Source organism: Phyllopteryx taeniolatus, chromosome 11 (assembly GCF_024500385.1).
Source record: "Phyllopteryx taeniolatus isolate TA_2022b chromosome 11, UOR_Ptae_1.2, whole genome shotgun sequence".
In the NCBI taxonomy this organism is placed as follows: Eukaryota; Metazoa; Chordata; class Actinopteri; order Syngnathiformes; family Syngnathidae; genus Phyllopteryx; species Phyllopteryx taeniolatus.
Window position 1 is genome coordinate 24,856,014 of NC_084512.1, and position 23,709 is coordinate 24,879,722.

A 23,709-nucleotide genomic window follows, 5' to 3' on the forward strand; every position below is an offset into this window, starting at 1 on the left:
TTCTGGAAATAATACCGCACTGACATTTTACTTCCGTTATATTACTTTTTAAAATTACAAATATGTTTCTTGGAGTGTAAAAAAAACTGAGAAATCAAGAACACCATAAACAACTATGGCTGCGCTTATTCAAAGGATAAAAAAAAAAAAAAAACATATGTACATGGACATAAATACGTAGACGCCTTCTAGGGGCGGGTTGCCCAGTTGCGGTGATACGTCAGCGCGTCCGCCATCATGGATGTGGCATCTTCTTCTTCGCTTCTTTTCGGCTTGTCCCCTGAGGAGTCGCCACAGCGTGTCATCCTTTTCCATGTAAGCCGATATCCTCTCTCACACCAACTACCCTCATATCTTCCCTCACAACATCCAAGAACCTTCTCTTTGGTCTTCCTCTAGCTCTCTTGCCTGGCAGCTCCATCCTCATCGTCCTTCTACCAATAGACTCACTCTCTCTCTTCTGGACATGTCCAAACCATCGACCTCGGCTCTCTCTAACTTTGTCTCCAAAATATCTAACCTTGGCTGTCCCTCTGATGACCTCATTTCTAATTGGGGGGGGGGGTGTTTGGTGCTGCGGGTCTGGGTGGGGTAGCCCTCTTCGTCAGTGCTTGTCCGGCCTAATGGGCCCGACCTGCAGGACCCATGCCTCTTAATCACTCACTAAGCACACACTCACACCACTCACAGTATATATTTTTCTCACTAATCACATCTGGGCACATATACATATCAAAGGGTTCCTGGGGGTCTGGTATGGGATCGGGAGGGTGAGGGTGTCGGACTGGGTTTCAGCACATCTGTGCTGTTTCCCGGTCAAGAGCAAGGGCCCAGTGGCTATTACGTGTGACATCGAACGCATGTTCCACCAGTTTCATGTGTGTGCCAACGACCAAGATTATCTGAGATTCTTATTTTGGGACGATGGCAATCTTGAAAAGTTTGAAGGTGAGAGAGATTACAGTGAAGACACTATCAAGTTCATTTAAACCAACTTCTGCGTAGATGATGGCTTGGTGAGTGTTGACACTGACAGGCAAGCCATAGAGCTAGTAAATGAGGCACGTGAGCTATGCAGGAAGGGCAAATTCGGTTGCACAAGTTCATTTCCAACAGCACCTAGATCCTAGCTATGCTCCCAAGGAAAGAGTGTGCTGTAGCCGTCAAGGATTTGGATATGGCGCAAGGTGAAATGCAAAGAAATGGAAAGAGAAGTTGGCATACAATGGTGTGTGGAATCCAATGAGTTTCAGTTTAGGGATGTTGTCAATAAAAATCCACTCACCCGAAGAGGAGTTTTATCCACAGTCGCTTCCATATTTTATCCACTTGGTTTTGTGTTGCCTTATATCCTGTTGGGAAAGCAAATCCTGCAACAAATGTGTCGAGATAATCTCAGTTAGGACGATACCTTACCAGATAGTCTTCGACCGCAGTGAGAATTGTGCCTGCTTGACTTATAGAACTTGGCAAATGTTAAGATCCAAAGATGCTACATACCACCAAGCTTCAAGGTCCAGCACTACAAACTACATCACTTTTCCGATGCAAGTGCATCAGGATACGGCATGTGCTCCTACCTTAGGGTAGTAAGCACGTCTGGTGAAGTTCATTCTTCCTTAGTGATAGGAAGATCGAGTACCTCCTTCTAAGGTCACAGCAATACCACGACTTGAGTTGTCTGCAGCAGTAGTTGCTGTTCGTACTGGTGACATGGTGAAAAAAAGAAACTAGAAGTCCCACTGTCAAGGGAAATATACTGGACGGATTCAAAGGTTGTACTCGGATACATCAACAATGAGGCAAAAAGATTCCATGTGTTCATTGCAAACCGTGCAGAACACATTAAAAACAAAGTACCAAGTAAACACAAAGGAGTTATGAGGCCTCTGAAGAAAATCCGGCAGACCATCCCTTAAGAGGCCTGACAGCTGAACAGCTCATAACATCAAAGTGGTTCACAGGCCCCTCTCTGGCAGAAAGTTGTATCCAGTGGTGAATTCAAGGTGGGAGAGCTATCAATTAGTGACCCAGAAGTCAAAAGGGTTCAAGTCCTAAATACGCAAGCTAATCAACAAAGTCCACATCTAGATCGCCTGCAAAAGTTCTCAGACTGGTCAACAATGATCAAAGCTGTTCCCAGACTCTAGCGCTATCTGAGAGAGAGAAAACAAATCACAAACAAAAATGAAGTCAAGTTAGCACGCTTGAAGAGAGAAAAGAAGCAGAGATGATAATCATAAACATGGTCCAAGAAACAGCATTTTCACATTATGCCATCTCTTAAATATTCTAAGACAATGCAGACCAAAGACAAAGCCAACAAGCTACTAGATTCTTGTTTGCAGTAAGGTCATGTCATTTCTCATCTTCAGATGTGTTCAGATGTGTGAAGAAGGCTAAAACCAAATTGGAAAAACTGGAATGTGAGTTTCTATTTAATACTCCAGCATCAAGACACATAGGTGGTGTTTGGGAAAGACAAACTCGAACAATAAGAAGTGTGCTTATGTCGATCCTTCAACAATCAGCCAAACAACTTGACAGCTCTTCGCTACGAAGATTCCTGTATGATCTCATAACAGCTGTCAAGAGTAGACCACTTACAACCGACCATCTTTGGGACCTATCTAGCCCAGAACCCTTGACACCAAACCACATACATGAAATCCATAATCATTGCCCCACCTCCAGGAAGGTTTGTCAAGGAGGATCTTTAGCTACGGAAAAGGTGGCATCGTTTTCAACTCTTAGCCAATACCTTCTGGATGAGGTGGAGGAAGGAGTGTGCTAAACCTTCAAAGTAGCCAAAAATGGACAAAAGAGCGCAGAAATGCTCAGGTCAATGACATTGTGCTCCTGCAAGATGATTCAAGCACACGTAACCAATGGAGCTTGGCAAAGATCGTCTCAGTGTATCCTGGACAGAATGGAAGACTGAGGAAAGTGAAACTAATGAGGAGTGATTCAATTTTGGATATCAGCGGGAAGCGCATCTCTAAACCTGTCTCCCTGGAAAGGCCAATTCAGAAGACAGTGACACTTCTAGAAGCAGAATGAAGACATCCAGCCTCACTCGTTGACATGAGAATGCTTGTTCCCTATCATCTAAAATAATTCATAATCTATGAGTTATCTGTAAATCATCTAAATTAAGAGTTACCAACAGTTAGTTGTCCTTTAAAAAAATAAATATATATATATATATATATATATATATATATATATATATATATTCTACATTTACTTGTTTGTCATTCCCTTTGCTTCGGGTTGGGCATCGTTTGAATTTGAGCGATTCCGGTTCCAAACAATTCTCGATTCTGATTCTTTTAGGGGGCTGGGTCAAAAAGGTTTGCATGGTTTAAATAAAGGGTGTCCAAATTATGGACATCCATTTTCTTAGCAGAAACTAAATGAACATTTGACTTGGGGTTCTTTATAACCAGTATCAATATCAAACCTATGAAATAAAAGGCAATGTGTGTGGAACTAACCCAATTGACTTAATATTCATTCATTATTGTTTAAACTAAAAGTTAAATATAGCATTGTTAAAATAGTTATTTGCAACTGTTTTATCACGTCAAATGGTTTGTATGTGCAAGTTTTAACTTGACTGCCTGTTTTAAGCATGTAGCCTTTTATTTTGAAGGGTACGCAGCATTTTGGCACAATTAAAAGTAGATATTTGATACCCCCAGTCGGAATAGGAAAGTTTGGATTTTGGTCCGCAGGATTCCATGATCCAGTCATCTATCCATTTTCCTACACTTATCTGAGGTCGGGTCGCAGGGGCAGCAGCCTCAGCGCGAGGAAGCCCAGACTTCCCACTCCCCAGCCACTTCCTCCAGTTCTTTCGAGGGGAGAGAAATAGTCTCCTGGGTCATCCCCGGGATCTCCTCCTCCCTCATCTCAATGCGGAGGAGCAGTGGTTCTACTCTGAGCCCCTCCCGGATAACCAAGCTTCTCACCCTATCTCTAAGGGAGAGTCCGGACACCCTGCGGAGGAAAATCATTTCAGCTGCTTGTATCTGGGATCTTGTTCTTTTGGTCACGACCCACAGCTCGTGACCATAGGTGAGGGTAGGAACGTAGATCGACCAGTAAATCGAGAGCTGCGCCTTTCGGCTTAGCTCCTTCTTCACCACAACGGACTGATACAAAGTCCGCATCACTGCAGACGCTGCACCAATCCGTCTGTCGATCTCCCGTTGCAGTCTTCCCTCAATCGTGAACAAGACCCCAATACATTTGAACTCCTCCACTTGTGGAAGGATCTCATCCCCGAGCTAGAGAGGGCACTCCACTCTTTTCCAACTGAGGACCATGGTCTGAGATTTGGAGGTGCTGATTCTCATCCCAGCCGCTTCACACTTGGCTGCGAACCGCTCCAGTGAGAGTTGGAGATCATGGCTTGATGAAGTCAACAGAACCACATAATCTGCAAAAACCAGAAATGCAATACTGAAGCCACCAAACCGTACCGCCGAGAAATTCTGTTCATAAAAGTAATAAACAGAATCAGTGACAAAGGGCAGCCTTGGCATAGTCCAACCCTCACCGGAAACGAGTCCGACATTCTGCCGGCAATGCGGACCAAACTATGACACTGGTCGTACAAGGACTGAACAGCCCGTATCAGTGGTTCGGCACTCCATACTCCTGAAGCACCCCCCACAGAACTCCCCGAGGGACACGGTCGAATGCCTTCTCCAAGTCCACAAAACATATGTAGAGTGGTTGGGCAAACTCCCGTGCACCCTGGAGGACCCTGCCAAGGGTGTAGAGTTGGTCCACTGTTCCACGACCAGGACGAATACCACACTGCTCCTCCTGAATCTGAGATTCGACTTCCCGACGGACCCTCCTCTCCAGTACCCCTGAATAGACCTTACCAGGAGGAAGGATTCCATGAGTTAGTCGTTCTAGAGAGTATTATTGATTTTGACCAATTGATAGCATATTCTGATAATTGCGAAAATGTCTTAATGAGGTTAAAAACTGTTTGAAGTGATGCCTTGGGTTCTTGTAAATAAAGAATGATATCATCTGCGTAAAGATTCATTTTGTATTCTAACATAGGAGTACAGATACCTTTAATATTAGTGTTCTGGCGTATTGCTATTGCCAGTAGTTCGATAAATAGTGCGTATAGCAGAGGCGAGAAAGGACACTAGTTCCTCCTTGAAAATTCAAACAGCTCAAACAAGGTTATTACCACGATTTTAGACACATCCTCCGCGCTCACAGGGACCTGGTGATAACAGCAGACCAGGTCTACTTTTCAAAAAATGGCAGGAATGGAGTAGTGGTGAGTCGCAGTCAGTGTTACTTTGTAAAGTAACGCGTTACGCGGTCCGGTGACGTCATAAGGAATCTAATGCTTACTTTTTATGTAAGAGTAGTCAGATTACAGTTACTTTGACATCTGCCCATAGTTACTTTTTTGTTTATGAGATCCTGAGCTTAATACGCGTGTGATTTTAGACAATTACAGATATTTATCATTAACAAACTACAGTGCTAGGGAACATGAGGCAAGTCAATAACCAAGACACTTGATTCAGTCAGTCTACCTTTGTTTAAGTAATGACTAATAAAACTAAGGAAACACACTATATTCTTAACTATCCCTAACTAAAATGCCCACAACGACTAACTACAATATTGAAACAAAGGTGAAATATTTATAAACGGAGCAGCCCGTGGCAGACATCACGTGACGTATTGCACATTTTCAGCACATAGTCAGTCGACCCACGTACACCCAAGCGGCCAGCGGCGCAAACACAATGGACGGGGAAGAGGGATTGGCATACTCAAGCTGGAAATACAGTCACTACATCAAGTTTCTCTAAAGAGAACAATACTAAGGTTCATTCATTTGTACACTATGCGCGCACACACACAGTTGCCTTCATGGACCCCCACACAATCGGCAGGGTTGCTCCAGTTGTGTCTGTCTGTCTATCTATCAGTTAATAGTCTTTAAAGAAGTGTACTGAGAATGGTGTGCTTGTTTACATTGAGGTGGCTATTTGGCATGTCAAGTCTGCACTAAGTTGCTCATTTAATGTGGCTTCAACTACACTAATATTTAAGTTATTTGTTCATGTTGAGGCGGCTGGTGGACGACTGGTTAGAGCGTCAGCCTCACAGTTCTAAGGACCGGGGTTCAATCGCCGACCCCGCCTGTGTGGAGTTTGTATGTTCTCCCCGTGCCTGCGTGGGTTTTCTCTGGGCACTCCGGTTTCCTCCCACATCCCAAAAAACATGCATGAATTGGAGACTCTAAATTGCCCATAGGTGTGAATGTGAGTGCGAATGCTTGTTTGTTTGTATGTGCCCTGCGATTGGCTGGCGACCAGTTCAGGGTGAATGAAATGCTCCACTCCGTGCTTCGTATCGGCGGTGGAAAAAGCGGGACTCGTTAGAGACGGAAAATCTGCCAGCAAACGCTGAAAATCGTCAGCTGATAATAAATAGTTAGCGTGTGTTAATGGCCCAAGTCTCCCAGCTTCACACGGAAAAGTAGCAAAAGACATAGCATCAATCAAAGTAGTCCATTAGCACAGAAAATCTGCGCCGATAATGGGGAAAGTGATGGAGGCGATAAAGTCCCACTGGAAATTGCATCCATGCACATAGCACGCTGAATTCTTTGATGGGCGAGCCGTTAGCTGCGCTCAGCCGAAGTCTGTAGCCAACGGCCGCCTTGTCCGTGTCCGTGGAAGGAAGCAAGCTTACTTGAGACCCACTGTCCACCAGGAAACGCCTCTTAGACAATGAGTCTGAGATGAAGAGCAGCTCGCTTACTTCACCGGCGCCCACAGCCGCTACTTAACGCCGGGCGTTGGCGTTTCCCGGAGCCTCGTAGGTGCAGGGGGGAACACACCGCCGAGCCACCGCTGGTGCAAGAAACATAGGCTCCTCTTGCGTCACTTCCTCCTGGCCACACCAGCCACCACCGTCGGCTCCACGTCCCCGAAGCCGCCTGGAGGGGATCCGCCGTCACACTCTGCACCGCGAACCACCTCGGAGCAAGGAGGACTCTATCGGCTTAAGCTCGCTTAACACCGTAATTGGTGTAGAAAAATGTGCGGGAAAATGAAACCGCCTTCATCCGACATTAAGCGACAGCATATTGTCCATAAGGTCTACTGCTGTGCCATCGCCTAACCCGGGCAGGGAAAGGAGCTTATCTGCCCTCTCCGAGTCAAAGAGACTGTACCTTGTCGCTTGAGTGCAACATTACTTTTTCCATTACTTGGAGGTGCGCGTAACAGCTGCATAGCGTGACCCGTTGTCTGTTGGTATAGGTCAGTAACAACCATGTAATACTTTGGATCATCTTCAGTTATTCCTATTAGGTGGCACAGCGCTTCAACATGCTGAAACCACTAAACCGGGTCACTTTGCTATGGCGCTGGCGACGGGAGGTTCCGAGAGCTGGGGTGACACCATTACCGAGGAAGACACCTCCTCATCCGCTGCTAGGGGTTACCAATGTGGCAGGGTAAAAGGATACACGTACTTGGGTCAAAAAATCTTTATTCCTTGACTGCCAAGAAACACACTGACACACAACATTGTGCCAAAACTCTCATGAGCGCCAAAACTGTTTGCACATGCCCCCACTTCCCTGACTGATGGGTGAGAGACATGGTCCTAGTGTCCACCACAATATTACATTATTAGTTGTTGTGTTTCAGGAAGGAAGAGCGATGATCCCCTACACCGTTAATCCGTGCAAAGTTTATTCAGTCTACGATTCTGGGCTCAACCCTTCCTGTAAGCCTCATTAGAGGCAAAGTGGAGGACAGCTTTATTGACAAGATTGTGTTGGCATGTTGTGTGCTCTGTGTAAAATGTGCGAAACCATAGTGTCTTCAGATTGAAGTGAATATTAGTTCTTGTAAAAGGTTATTCAAATAGCCCATGACTGTGATATTAAATGAACTAAATAGACATGATCAGTAAGGGTATTTTCCACCTTGGTTTTTATCCAGAGTAGACAATGGAAAAACAATAAAGTAACATTTCTTTTATATTGTATTTTGTATAACTGAGCTGTTTGTAAAGTAAGCTTGCCAAATAAATTTTATTCTGAAAGATATGGTCTTTTGAAATTCCTCCCACAATTTTGACTAGTTCAATAGTTTTTACACACAAATTACAAACAGTTGTTCCCTTTGTTCTGTTTTCCTTTCTAGAAAACAGGCATACAGATCAGATGTTACACTATGATTTAGCACTGCATTTAGTGTGTACCACTTTCCTAGCATTTCTGGCAACCCTCTGATTATCATTTCTCATCAAGAAAACCTAGCTTGCAAGCAACTACTGCCTGCCATCCACCCGAGGGAATTGACCAAGATGCTGCACACCAGGGAAAGGGATGAGGCCCCCCACCTGCTGGCCCAACCAGGGGGGGGGCATCCTCCTGTCTGAAGTGACTAGTACTGTCCATGTTTTTGTGTTCTTCGTTCATCTTTGGAGACATTGCGCGATTTACAGCACTTACACAAGGGAAGACATTAGGGAGTCTACTCCGGACTTTCACAAATCCGCTCAGTCAGAGGAGGCGAAGGCGACGTTACAGTGAGAAGCGTGCCGGAGTGCAGGTCAGGCTCCGAAAGAGAGGATTCAGAATGCTGCTCCTGTCGATTCACTACGCAAATCTACGCTCTCTACCCAACAAAATGGATGAGCTTCATCAACTCACAAAGACCAGTAAAGACTTCGGCCATTCTGCCTCCCTGTGCTTCACGGAGACATAGCTATGTGAACGCATCCGCGGTGGCGCCTTAATGCTTCTCGGCCTCCAACTACATAAAGCGGACCGTGACACGGAGCTATTGGGAAAAACAAAAGGTGGCGGAATATGCTTCTATATCAACGACCAATGGTGTACTGACGTCACGGAAATCAATACACACAGCAGCCCGTATATGGAGTCACTTTTTTTGTACTGTAAGTCATTGTACTCGGCGCGTGAGTTTGCTTAATTCATCCTCTTAATTTACCCTCCCCAGGCTAACACGAATGCTTCACTCCTAACGCTCGCTGACCAAGTAAATGAACTTGAAAAAAAGCACCCAGATTCACCCCTCATTATTCTTGGGGACTTTTAACAAAGCAAAACACAACCACGAACTCCCTAAATACAAGCAGCACATTGATAGTCCCACCAGAGAAAACAAGACCACTGCTACACTATTCTAAATGACGCATACCGTGCATATCCCTCGTGCAGCTCTGGGGTCGTCTGATCACTGTTTAATTCACTTAGGGAAGGGGCAACGTGAGAGCATGCTGTGGCAATGCGAGAGACTGCTTGATCTCCGAAGACAAAAACATGGCGGCGCCTCTTGCATAGACCCAGAACAAGCAGCTACGACAAGACAAATTTTCTCTTTTCAGTCTTTTTCCATTTTCAGCTGTGATTTTTTTGCTTTGTTCTTTCTCTTTTCCTTCACGAGCGTCGCTAACAGCAGCAACTCACAGAGGGCCATTTGAGATTCTCACAGCTACGTCAACGCCAACTCGTCTATCATGGAGAATCCAAGCTTCTGCTCTGAACAGCCGCTGAAGAGAAAAAAGCCAGATTTGTTGACAATTTACTTGATTCGACAGAAACACAGCCGAGTGTCCTCCTCTCAATCGACAAGAAATTGTCAATTACACTCGACTTGCTTCGCCAAGAGATCACCGAACTCAAAAACAGCTTGGAGTTCACACAGTAACAGGTCAAGGAGCTAAGATTAAATAATGCTGTGCTCCGATCAAACCTGATGTCATCGTTACTGGAAAATGGTCAGATTGGAATATAAAATCATGAAAGAAACCACGCTGGACATTCCATCACGAAGCATGCACGAGAATCTAATTTTCTTGGGCAATTTCTCTCCACCTAAAAATGTAGTCAAATCTGGGACCTCCAGCAACATGGCACTTTAACACGTCTTTATTGAGAGACCCGGACTTTAATTCATTTGTGAGGAAAGAATGGGACGATTTTTTTTTTTTTATTCAATGACTCCCCCACCATATCCACATCTCTGCTGTGGGAAACCAGAAAATCTGATTGAGGAAAAAATTAAACATCTCACAGAAGAATATGCAATTAATCCGACAGATTAGAAACCAACTTCAAAAGGCAAAACATCAATTAGACGTCATCAAAAAGAACTGAATTTCTACAACAGTTAAGAGACACACTTTGACTACAATGATAAATCAGGCAATTTTCTTGTGAACCAACTTCAGTGCAAAAAAACATCCATCCATCCATTTTATGAGCCGCTTCTCCTCACTAGGGTCGCGGGCGTGCTGGAGCCGATCCCAGCCGTCATCGGGCAGGAGGCGGGGTACACCCTGAACTGGTTGCCAGCCAATCGCAGGGCACACAGAAACAAACAACAATTCGCACTCACAGTCACACCTACGGGCAATTTAGAGTCTCCAATTAATGCATGTTTTTGGGATGTGGGAGGAAACCGGAGTGCCCGGAGAAAACCCACGCAGGCATGGGGAGAACATGCAAACTCCACACAGGCGGGGCCGCGGATTGAACCCGGGTCCTCAGAACTGTGAGGCTGACGCTCTAACCAGTCGTCCACCGTGCCGCCGCAAAAAAACAAAAAATCAGTAATTCAGTTTGGTTATGTTCCTTTCTATTAGGTCATAAATATTGAGGTTGAAATGTAAAAATAAATAAATAAATACAGCCCCAATTCCAATGAAGTTGGGACGTTGTCCATCCATCCATTTTCTGACCCGCTTCTCCTCACTAGGATTGCGGCCGTGCTGGAGCCTATCGCAGCTATCATCGGGCAGGATTGGGACGTGTTAAACATAAATAAAAACAGAATACAATGATTTGCAAATCATGTTCAACCTATATTTAATTGAATACACTACAAAGACAATATATTTAATGTTCAAACTGATAAACTTTATTGTTTTTAGCAAATAATCATGAACTTAGAATTTTATGGCTGCAACACATTCCAAAAAAGCTGGGACAGGTGGCAAAAAAGAGTGAGAAAGTTGAGGAATGCTCATCCAACACCTGTTTGGAACATCCCACAGGTGAACAGGCTAACTGGGAACAGGTGGCTGCCATGATTGCTTCCCTGAATTGCGCAATCATTCACAAGCAAAGATGGGGCGAGGTTCACCTCTTTGTGAACAAGTGCGTGAGAAAATAGTCGAACAGTTTAAAGACAATCTTCCTCAACGTACAATTGCAAGGAATTTAGGGATTTCATCATCTACGGTCCATAATATCATCAAAAGCTTCAGAGAATCTGGAGAAATCACTGCATGTAAGCGGCAAGGCCGAAAACCGACATTGAATGCCCGTGACCTTCGATCCCTCAGGTGGCACTGCATCAAAAATCGACATCAATGTGTAAAGGATATCACCACATGGGCTCAGGAACACTTCAGAAAACCAATGTCGGTAAATACAGTTCAGCGCTAGATCCGTAAGTGCAACTTAAAACTCTACTATGCAAAGCAAAAGTCATTAATCAACAACACCCAGAAACGCCGCCGGCTTCTCTGGGCCCGAACTCCTCTAAGATGGACTGATGCAAAGTGGAAAAGTGTTGTGTGGTCCGACGAGTCCACTTTTCAAATTGTTTTTGGAAATTGTGGACGTCGTGTCCTCCGGGCCAAAGAGGAAAAGAACCATCCGGACTGTTATGGACGCAAAGTTCAAAAGCCAGCATCTGTGATGGTATGGGGCTGTGTTAGTGCCAATGGCATGGGTAACTTACACGTCTGTGAAGGCACCATTAATGCTGAAAGGTACATACAGGTTTTGGAGAAACATATGCTGCCATCCAAGCGACGTCTTTTTCATGGACGCCCCTGCTTATTTCAGCAGGACAATGCCAAACCACATTCTGCATGTGTTACAACAGCGTGGGTTTGTAGTAAAAGAGTGGGGGTACTAGACTGGCCTGCCTGGAGTCCAGACCTGTCTCCCATTGAAAATGTGTGGCGCATTATGAAGCGTAAAATACGACAACGGAGACCCCGGACTGTTGAACAGCTGAAGCTGTACATCAAGCAAGAATGGGAAAGATTTCCACCTACAAAGCTTCAACAATTAGTGTCCTCAGTTCCCAAACGTTTATTGAATGTTGTTAAAAGAAAAGGTGATGTAACAGTGGTAAACATGACCCTCTCCCAGCTTTTTTTGGAACGTGTTGCAGCCATAAAATTCAAAGTTAATGATTATTTGCTAAAAACAATAAAGTTGATCAGTTTGAACATTAAATATCTTGTCTTTGTAGTCTATTCAATTGAATATAGGTTGAACATGATTTGCAAATCATTGTATTCTGTTTTTATTTCTGTTTAACACAACGTCCCAACTTCATTGGAATTGGGGTTGTAAAAAAAAAAAAAAAAAAAAAAAAAGAATCACATGGCATTTAGGGTGAACATACAGTCATAATTCTTTTTACATGACATCAGGATTATGAGGGGTCCTTGGAAAGAATTGTCCCTTGCAGGAGTCCAAAAGGGTTGCAGCAGCTGCAGGACGCGACTAACTTGCAAACAGAAGGTTATTTGCAACAGGTGTGGCATCGATTGCTGACAGCTGTTGAGAATGCGTCTTCGTGTTGAATGTCAACTAAAGCAGAAACAAAAAACGTTTCGCTGCAGTCACAGCGAGTGTTTTCAGAGGGGAGGTGACCGAGCGGCAACTAAGAATTATTCCTCTATGACACTCGCTTGCCCACGAATCACTTTTTCCACCCACATGACTTCCAACGGAAGACATGCAATTCAAGCTTTCCCTCGCCGTCAGAAGCGGTGGAATGAGGAATGAGTTGCCTTGCTCTGCTTCCACCTCCGACGCGTTTTGAAGTCGAACACTATGCGAAAGTAGACCAGTCACTATTTCGTTGGCTATTTTGGGGATGTGGAAAATGAATTGAAGGACCCCCGGCACATCAGGGATCACATCGAACTGCTCGGACATGGATCTTCAATTGATTGTGTGGCTCATTTACTGCTTTTTTCTGCCAGTCGTCTTGCTAACAGGTAAGCTATTGGACTTTGGAGACAATTGTGACTTTTTCTTCTCTGCGGCGTTACAGCTGCCGTGATTCGTAACCGAATGCTGCTAACTAATCAAAACAAAAATACAAAATACTATTTTCTTATCTTTACTCCGAGGACACATTACTGAAAGCGATATGGGGGGGAGAAAAAAAAAGTTTTTTTTTTTTTTTTTTTTTTTTTTTTAAAGCTTGATGGGTTTGTTTGCTGAAAACTAACGAAGTGCGCTGAGCAAATGTCACGTTGATGTCGCTCTCAGCGATGTGTCCAAAATAGTAGTGGGCACATTTTCTCGACGATGGTCAGGCGGGCACGGTGGTGCGTGTCTGTGGGGTGTCGGAACCGCAAACCGGATATTAATCGTGTGGCACACGTGACGTGGAATGTGGAAGCTCACTGGTACGAAATCAAGTGTTTTTAGGCGCAATGGCAAAGAGATATGTATGCATTATTAGCCCCCTAGGGCACACCTTTTTCGAAATGCAGGGTCAGAGGCAGCGGAACAACTTGTGGGGCGGGGGCCGGCCGCGCAATACTCAGGGGGCACCCATGCTCGACAATGAACTCCACATCATGCGTTGAAAAGATAGGGATGCTTTAATCCAGTGGTTCTCAAACTTCTCTACCACCTACAAAATCATTGGCTCCTCCGGTACCACCGTAATGGCCGACATTCAAATGCAGTAGAGTAGTAGGCCTAAGTGTTTATCAAAATCGAGGCAGAGGTTGTATTCCTCAGTTTAAAAAAAATATATATATATATTATTGTAAGCCATTGTAACATGCACAGTTTGAACATTAACAGTGTTTATATACAGAAAAAAACCCCACTGAAATAATGAGTCAACTAAAATGAATTAGACAAAGTTAGATGAAAATTGGAACTAAACATTTGAAAACAAACTTAAAAGTTAAAAATCCCTGAACTGTATTTAAGAAATGTATTTGTTTACAAAAAAAAGTTTCAACCACTGTAACATTGTCCATAGACAATAACAAAAGTTATTATGTTATCGGTTAAGGACTTTATAATATGTTATTGGCCAGTTATGGGCCTATTATATTTGAAAAGGGTAGATTTATAACCTTATGGTCCGTGATTACGTTATGGGTTGTTATGTTTTGCGCTTGTACAGGTGCCCTTCCATCAGAATCCCCCCTGCCCCCCACTGTTTTATGCATAATATAGGTCAAAATGTGTATGTGATGTGGTTCAAGGTTGACATCGATGTGGTTTGTCGTTTGAATGCAAAAGCCTTTGAACACCAAAACCGCTTGCAAACGACAGGATTTGTGTGACGAAGTTTTGGTAATTATATTCATATTATACCTAACCACTAAGTGACTGTTACCCGCCCACTCGACTCAGCTAAACAGCGACACAGCATTTCCGGGTTTAAACGACAGAGTCTCAGCCGCTGAGTCGTGGTAGGCACGGCAGTTCTTTTCAATGTACTGAATCACTAGAATCAGTTCGTGAAAAAGATTTGCTCAAAAGATTTTTGAGACACAAAGGGGATGATATGTATGTATACATCCATCCATCCCATCCATTTTCTGTACCACTTATCCTCACTAGGGTCGCGGGTGTGCTGGAGCCTATCCCAGCTATCATCGGGCAGGAGGCGGGGTACACCCTGAACTGGTTGCCAGCCAATCGCAGGGCACATACAAACAAACAACCATTCACACTCACATTCACACCTATGGGCAATTTAGAGTCTTCAATTAACCTACCATGCATGCTTTTGGGATGTGGGAGGAAACCGGAGTGCCTGGAGAAAACCCACGTAGGCACGGGGACAACATGCAAACTCCACACAGGCGGGGCCGGGGATTGCCTCAGAAATGTGAGGCAGAAGTTCTAATCAGTCTCCCACCGTGCTGCCGTATGTGTACATATATACATTGATTATGAATTTTTATTCATGTTAAATATGTGTGCTTTGTTTTGCTTGACTGACTCATAAATAGCTGTTAGCTTTGAGAAACGGATACTAGTGGAAGCTATCCCGATAAGGACAAACTGTTAAAATCACTCGTGAGTTCGTTCACTGCATAATATGTCATTCCTTGCGCGAACGAATCGCGAACGAAGAAGTTCAACAAACGAATCACTCGTGGCTAACGGATTGCGAACGAAGAAGTTCAACAAACGAATCACTCGTGGCTAACAGTACATTCAGTTCTCTTTCAGGTCATCATTACATTCTTTTCAGTAGTACATTCAGCTCGTCCCTGTGGTGCTGGCTGTTCGACAGAACGCCTGCATGTTCGCTTACAACCGTTAGTGCTAGCACCAGCTTGCTAGGCTACATGACGTTTTGTTGCCCGCGAGCGGTATCGTATTAAAAGTAAGTGAACATACCTCAACCAAGCCTTAAACAAACGTCCTCTCCCGAGCACCGGTGACCACCAACACACATTTTTCCCCATTTTGTTCCGATCAGATCAGTCTAAGGTCAACTTTATGTATAGTATTTAAATATACAATTAATATATGATGTATTCCTTTGTAGGCATGATTGACCTCGAACAGGCATATCTATCAAATCAACCAATAAAGTGTATGTGTATAGGTCTGGTTGTTGAAATTAGTTTTGTTACACTGACATGCAAAAACAACACTCGACAAACAAGTTTTGCCAACGCCCCGAGTGTGTGTGTGTGTGTGCTTGTTTTCATGTGCTTGACTGACTCAACATTAGCCGTTAGCTTGAAACTGCCAGTGAAACCTATCTCCGTAAGGACGTCAGGACGAACTGTTAACTGTTAACTGTCACTAGTACGTTACTGCGTAGTACGTCGTTCCTTGCGCGAACGAATCACTCATCAGAGAAGTTCGGAGAAACATCCGCATGAATCAGTCATGGCAGAACAGTTCACTGCATATGTACTAGTACATCGCTCCTTTGAGGATCACGAATGAAGAAGTTCAAAAAACGAATCACTTGTGGCTATCGCGAACGAAGACGTTTAACAAACTAAGCACTCGTGGCTAACTACATTAAGTTCACTTTCAGTTAATCAGTACATTCAGTTCAGCAGTACATTCAGCTCGCCTAGTGCTGGCTGCTCATTGGTCATTCGCCAAAGTGAGTGACATTGCTGGCGAATCGCAAATCACACGGCAGTACGTTTAGTCAAGTCCCACCCCTGCCTGGACGCTGGCTGCTGATTGGTCATTCGCTGGCAATTCAGAATGAGTGACATCACGCCGCAGTTCTCCTTTGGCGCAGCTGAGGTCAACTGAATCAAAAATCCCACTGTTGAATCACATTCCTGTAGGCTTTACACGATCAGGATTTTTGGGCTGATCACCGATCAGCGAGTTTAAAAAGCCGATAACCGATCACCGATCCGATCAGAAGGTGGAGGAATGTGTCTATTTAAATGAGTTGCTGATTTACTGTATATACTTGTACTTAATTGCTCCCAAAAAATATTTTTACAATAAATAATGTATCATTGTTCCTCTATTTATGCCAGTGAGGCTTAGTGACAGACAGAACAAATGAATGGTCTTCTATTAGATGGCAGGAAGTACATACAGTAATTAATGCGTCCACTTTTTGTGACATATTTGTTTGTTGGTGTGCCGTGAGATTTTTCAATTGTAAAATATGTGCCTTGGCTCCATAAAGGTTGGAAATCACTGCCTGCACGCTGGCTGCTCATTGGTCATTTGCCAAAGATCCAGAAGTGAGCGACCAAAGACTACAGCAGTTCCGTTTGCGCTCCCAGCCGACTCGCTCAGGGCGGCGGCCAAGGTCAAAGAATGAATTATTTCATAAACTGATTCAGTTCAGTACGTTCAAAAGAAATGATTTGTTCATTTCAACAAAACGTTTGTGAATGAAACAACACTCCTGCAGAGCCATAAAATACACTCAATAAAGTATACATATGTTGTGTTTTACAACAAGACCTGGCTGTATTTGTGATTTTTTTTTTTTTTTTTGTTTGTTTTTTTTTGTTTTTTTGTTTTTGTTTGTTTGTTGCTGTGGCAGTTGGAGCGGCCAGGCTTGCGTTCATCGTCGCCTTGGTTCTCATCGGCGGCAACGAGGGATTGTCCCCCCCAAAGGACGGCGAGAGTGCCGTGGTGGTGGAGGTCCCGCACCCTGTGGGCGGGGCGCTCCTGCCAAGCCCGGCTTCTCCGCAGCGTGGCGGGAATGCTGTGGAGAGCTCTCTTGTCGCCACTGAGGAGGACTGGGGTGGTGTGGCGACGTGGCATAGGTGGGACGGCCTTGGTGCCTGTTCAGTGTGTGTAGGTCATTGTGAGGCACAGTTCACCTGTGTAATTGTTGGCTGAGATGTGAGATTGGACATGTTGGTAACTTGGAAGAAGGGGCTATTGGGAACTTATCTTTTGCTTCCATTTATGTGAATGGCGGTGGCCGGATGACCATCACTGCCGACACTGAGTGCGGGCCTCGCAATTTCAGCCACCGCGGTTGCACTGGAAGTTGCATATGTAATTAGGCGTTGTTGTAAAACACAACATTGAGACTGTGTTTGAATGTGCGCTTCAAGTGTAAAAATAATTCCAGGGTTTTCCACATATACATTTATTTGTGGCAGGCCACCACAATTCATTTTGGTCGCCGCAAAAAGATTTGGGCTTTTGCTGCGCTTGTGCTTATGCTGCGATGTGCTCCTTTTGTGTGTCTGCTTATGATCCATACCACCAATTTCCTTTCTGATACAATACTGAAAATGCAGTCCCTTAATAACTGAAGTATCGATATTAAATTTTAGACTCGATCTTCTGGTGTCAGCTGTATTAACATTTTAGACAGTATCGATTCTTCCCGACGCCAGTGACGCTGCTCCAGCTGGCATAATGGCGTCTCGTCACAGCACACTCGGTACTGCTTTTGTTTGTATTTGTGTGTATTTTTGCTTGAAAACACCACTCCATGTTGGGAAAAGCCTACGTACAGACTTTAGGACCTTTTGAGTTTAGGATTACGCCCCAGAAAGACGAATGCTACGTTCCCACCGGATGTGAAAGATCGCTTCGCCTCGCGTCCCTCGCTTGAATTTGATCACGGGAGTAAAAAATACACATTGAATGTGCATTTGCTTAATTAGCGCTGTAAACGTGGAAGAGGAGGGGCTTCTCCTCCGGGAGGCGGAGATAGCATTTCCCCCTGATACACGAGCAGCAATAGACGACGATTTGGCCTGTATTGTGGCTCTGTACTCATTGGAAGTCCAAACTTCTTCGGAATGCCAAACGCCGCCTTCCACAACACCATCCAGAGGTGCACGCACCTTGGTGAATTTCACGCTTTCTCCAGAAGCTGCTTCTGGATGACTGTAGCATCCAGTGCTACATGAGGCTAACCTGTGCCCAGTTTGACGACCTGTTGGCTCCAATCGGTCCAAGGATTTCCCTACAAACTACTAAACTTCAGGCGTTCCATCTCAGCTGCAGAGCACCTGTCCAATTGTCTCCGGTGAGTGGCAGTTTCGTTTCGTTATTAGTTGGTGTTTCACAATAAATTTAGATTCACTATATGTACTGTGTAACACACTGCAGGTTTACTACAATGCTAATAAATGTGTTAAAAATGATGTTGAAATAACTACAACCCCAATTACAACGAAGTTGGGATGTTGTGTTAAACATAAATAAAAGCAGAATACGATGATTTGCAAATCAACCTGTATGTTCAACCTATTTTTAATTGAATACACTACAAAGACAATATATTTAATGTTAAAACTGACAAACTTTATTGTTTTCAGCAAATAATCATTAACTTAGAATTTTATGGCTGCAACACGTTCCAAAAAAGCTGGGACAGGTGGCAAAAAAGACTGCGAAAGTTGAGGAATGCTCATCAAACACCTGTTTGGAACATCCCACAGGTGAACAGGCTAATTGGGAACAGGTGGGGGCCATGATGGGGTAGAAAAGGAGCCGAAAGAAAAGAAAAGGGCGAAAACCAACATTGCCCGTGACCTTTGATCCCTCAGGCGGCGCTGCACCAAAAACCGACGTCGATGTGTAAAGGAAATCACCACATGGGCTCAGGAACACTTCAGAAAACCAATGTCAGTAAATACAGTTCGGCGCTACATCCGTAAGTGCAACTTAAAACTCTACTATGCAAAGCAAAAGCCATTTATCAACAACACCCAGAAACGCCACCGGCTTCTCTGGGCCCGAGCTCATCTAACATGGACTGATGAAAAGTGGAAAAGTGTACTGTGGTCCGACGAGTCCACAGTTCAAATTGTGGACGTCGTGTCCTCCAGGCCAAAAAGGAAAAGAACCATCCGGACTGTTATGGACGCAAAGTTCAAAAGCCAGCATCTGTGATGGTATGTGGCTGTGTTAGTGCCAATGGCATGGGTAAATTACACATCTGTGAAGGCACTATTAATGCTGAAAGGTATATACAGGTTTTGGAGAAACATATGCTGCCATCCAAGCAACGTCTTTTTCATGGACGCCGCTGCTTATTTCAGCAAGACAATGCAAAACCACCTTCTGCACATGTTACAACAGTGTGGCTTCGTAGAAAGAGTGTGGGTACTAGACTGGCCTGCGTGCAGTCCAGACCTGTCTCCCATTGAAAATGTGTGGCGCATTATGAAGCGTAAAATACGACAACGGAGACCCCGGACTGTTGAACAGCTGAAGCTGCACATCGAGCAAGAATGGGAAATAATTCCACCGAAAAAGCTTCAACAATTAGTGTCCTCAGTTCCCAAACGTTTATTGAATATTAAAAGAAAAGGTGATGTAACACAGTGGTAAACATGACCCTGTTCCAGCTATAATGGAACATGTTGCAGCCATAAAATTCTAAGTTAATGATTTGCTAAAAACAATAACATTTATCAGTTTGAACATTAACTATCTTGTCTCTGTAGTGTATTCAATTAAATATAGGTTGAACATGATTTGGAAATCATTGTATTCTGTTTTTATTTATGATTAACACAACGTCCCAACTTCATTGGAATTGAGGTTGTACATACATGCTGCCAAATTGTAAAAAGCAATGGATTGATGAAAGGAATGGCATGAATGAGGTCGTATCGATAACATGATCTGATCAACAGTCGTACACATCTATGAAATGTGTACAACCTCAAAATGAATTTATGATGTATTTTTTTTATTTTGGAAAGCAGCAATATATATCCATATCAATAAAGTAGTACAACCACTAGCAACACGTTTTATGTATCTGTTTGATGTACTGTATTCAATATATCTATGATGTACGGTCATGATTTAGTTATTTCAACATCGTTTTGATTACATAACAGGGTACACTTTCCCCCCCCCCCCCCGATTTGTGACTGTCTGACATGAAAAGTCTCATGTTTCTGTTTTAGGTCGATTGGGATTTACAAAACTATTTCTGTTTGCTAAATACTGGAAAAATAAAGATATGAGGTTGTTTTTATTTATTTATTTATTTATTTTTTAAGATAAATATATAAAATAGACAATACAGTCATGGTCCTGTGAGGTGCCAATGTTTTCAGCCATGACTGTATGTGATTATCATCATTATGTTTTATGTATCTAGACTACTATAGTATCTTTAATACAACTGTGGTCAAGTTCAAGGTTTTATGTTCTGCAGATACTCATTCAGGACCAAACACTATTTTCCGTGTTGGGGGCTCCACGATATTCCCTGATGTGGCAACAGCGATTTGGGAGTACCTGGTGTGTGACTTCATGGCTGTGCCCACCACAGAGGAGTGGAAGAAAATTGCTGAGAGGTTTGAGGAGCGGTGGGATTTTTCTTTCTGCTGTGGAGCACAGTATGGGAAGCACATGGTCCTCCAAGCCCCTGCCAACTCCGGATCCCAGTTCTACAACTTAAGAGCCACTCACACATACTTCAAAATTCCTGCAATATTACTTTATCAGCACCAAAATTATTGCACCTGTTTGTATACACAAATTATTGCACCTGTTTGTATACACATCACCAATTCATTTGCATATCATAATAAACATTGTCTGCAAATATACAGTATTTTTATCCATGATAAATTGTATTTAATTGATTGTATTATATTGTCCCCTCCTAGAAGCCGTCACCTTATCGTGGTGGAGGGGTTTGTGTGTCCCAATGATCCTAGGAGCTAAGTTGTCTGGGGCTTCACGCCTCTGGTAGGGTCACCCATGGCAAACAGGTCCTAGGTGAGAAGCACGGCTTCAAAAACCCCTATGAAGAAAGAAACAAATGGATCTAGCTTTCCCTTGCCGGACGCAGGGCACTGGGGCCCCCCTCTGTAGCCAGGCCTGGAGGTGGGGCTTGAAGGTGAGCGTCTGGTGGCCGGGCCTGCACCCATGGGACCCGGCCGGGCACAGCCCGAAAGGGTAACGTGAGTCCCCCTTCCCATGGGGTAACCACCTGTGGAAGGGGCCATAGGGGTCGGGTGCAGTGCGAGCTGGGCGGTGGCCGAAGGCAGGGACCTTGGCGATCCGATCCCCGGCTACAGAAGCTGGCTCTAGGGATGTGGAATGTCTTCTCTGACAGGGAAGGAGCCCATGCTGGTGTGTGAGGTCGAGAAGTTCCGACTAGATATAGTCGGACTCGCCTCCACACACAGCTTGGGCTCTGGTACCAGTCCTCTCGAGAGGGTTTGGACTCTCTTCCACTCTGGAGTTGCCCACAGTGAGAGGCACCGAGCAGGTGTGGGTATAATTATTGCCCCCCGGATCGGCACCTGTACGTTGGGGTTCACCACGGTGGACGAGGGGGTAGACTCGCTCCGCCTTCGGGTTGGGGGGGACGGGTCTTGACTGTTGTTTGTGGCTATGCAACAAACAGCAGTTCAGAGTACCCACCCTTTTTGGAGTCCTGTGGGACTCCTGAGGCAGCTGATGGGTACCGGCTGGCCAAGTGGAATGCAGCTTTGGTGGTCTCTGAAGCAAAAACTCTGGTATAGGAGGAGTTCTGTGAGGCCCTGGAGAAAGACTTCCGGACGGCTTCGAGGAAATTCTGGTCCACAATCTGGCGTCTCAGGATGGGGAAGCAGTGCACCATCAACACTGTGTATAGTGGGGCTGTGGTGCTGCTGACCTCGACTCGGGACGTTGTGAGCCGGTGGGGAGAATACTTCGAAGACCTCTTCAATTCCACCGACACGCCTTCCCATGAGAAAGCAGAGTCTGGGTTCTCTGAGGCGGGATCATCATGTGTCACGGGAAATAATCCAATTTCACTCAACTGGGCCAAAAAGTATTTATTTGATTCCAACAATGTGTCTTTGTTCACCTGCAGTATCTATGCCAGCAACATATAGTGTCAGGCAGAACAATTACATGCTTCTCCACTACACTATATGGCAAAAGTTACATTATTTTTTTTATTGATTTATAAAACATTTATTTCGAACATGCAGTGGAGTAATAGGAAAATGTACAATCCTGTATAAATTTTAGCCCACCAACGTTCATCATTCAACCTGACAGAACTGGAGAGTATCTGCAAGGAAAGGCAGATGATCCCCAAGTCCAGCTGCGAACAACTTGTTGCATCATTCCCAAAAAGACTCGTGGCTGTATTAGCTCAAAAGGGTGCTTCTACTAAATCCTCAGCAAAGGGTCTCAATACTTATGGCTGTGTGATATTTCAGTTTTTATTTTTTAATAAATTTGCAAAACTTTCAACAATTAAATTTTTTGGGCGTCAATATGGGGTGCTGTATATATATGTGTCAATGTGTCTATTTATATGACTTGTTCATTTACTGTATATACTTGTGTACTGTATACTTTCTTCATTAACTATTCACTTGCCAGGTCATGTATTCTAATCAGTCACATCAAACCAACATTCCGACATGACAGAAATAATGGGTGCTAATGTACTGTAACTAAAATATTTTATTGTAATAAAAATACTTCACACACACACTGAAACTTTAGAGCATGATTTGACAGAACGTCTGAATGTTCACTTACAACTATTAGTACTACCGCTAGCTTGCTATGCTACATAACATTTTGTTGCCTGCTTGCGAGCCGTATCGTATTAAAAGTATGTGAACATACCTAAATGAATGTCCTCTCCCAAGCACTGATGACCACCACCACGTTTCTCCCCATTTATTCTTATAATACACACGGCACGTTCCATTGTTGTTGTCGTTGCCATGATAATGAGTGTATCCGTTTGCGTTTGAGTTGACGAGATAAAGCGATCGTAAAAGACTGGATGCGGTGGTATCGGAATGGAAGATTTCATTGCAGTAGTCTGACATAGTGCAATCGTGAAAAACCAAATTTGTCTGATCCAGGCATTATGTGTTGTCTGTCTCAGATGTTCTGTCTGTCCCACACCGCCGACCTGTTTTAAAAAAAAAAAAAAAAAAAAAAAACTTTATTGACGGTAAGATATTTATAGTACTACATCAAAAGACGCAACAACGCTAAAAATAAAGTAGCTTTTGGATTAAAATGTTCTATACACGATGGCAACGCGGACTAATGTCTTTTGTGGAGCATTGGCAAATTATGACATTAAAGCCGATCAGAATAAAATGCTCATTATCGGCCGATACCGATCAAGTCGATCAGATCAGTGTAAAGTGTAGTTTTTAGTCATTGATGGGTACAGTATCTAATACCTTGTC

At 43.9% G+C, this 23,709-nt stretch overlaps 1 protein-coding gene across 6 annotated transcripts in view; it reads left to right on the plus strand.

Moving 5' to 3' along the window:
• The first annotated feature begins 12,586 nt into the window (after positions 1-12,586).
• Positions 12,587-23,709, plus strand: part of piezo1 (piezo type mechanosensitive ion channel component 1 (Er blood group)) — a 214,416-nt gene continuing 203,293 nt past the window's right edge. For 2 of the 6 annotated variants that reach the window (XM_061791071.1, XM_061791074.1), the window contains exon 1: positions 12,589-13,068. In XM_061791071.1, coding sequence (XP_061647055.1) covers positions 13,005-13,068 — 64 coding nt within the window. In that variant the 5' untranslated portion in view covers positions 12,589-13,004. Of the gene's footprint in view, positions 13,069-17,096; positions 17,323-23,709 lie in introns of those variants that run through there. The other 4 variants (XM_061791069.1, XM_061791070.1, XM_061791073.1 and 1 more) reach the window with 4 other exon arrangements.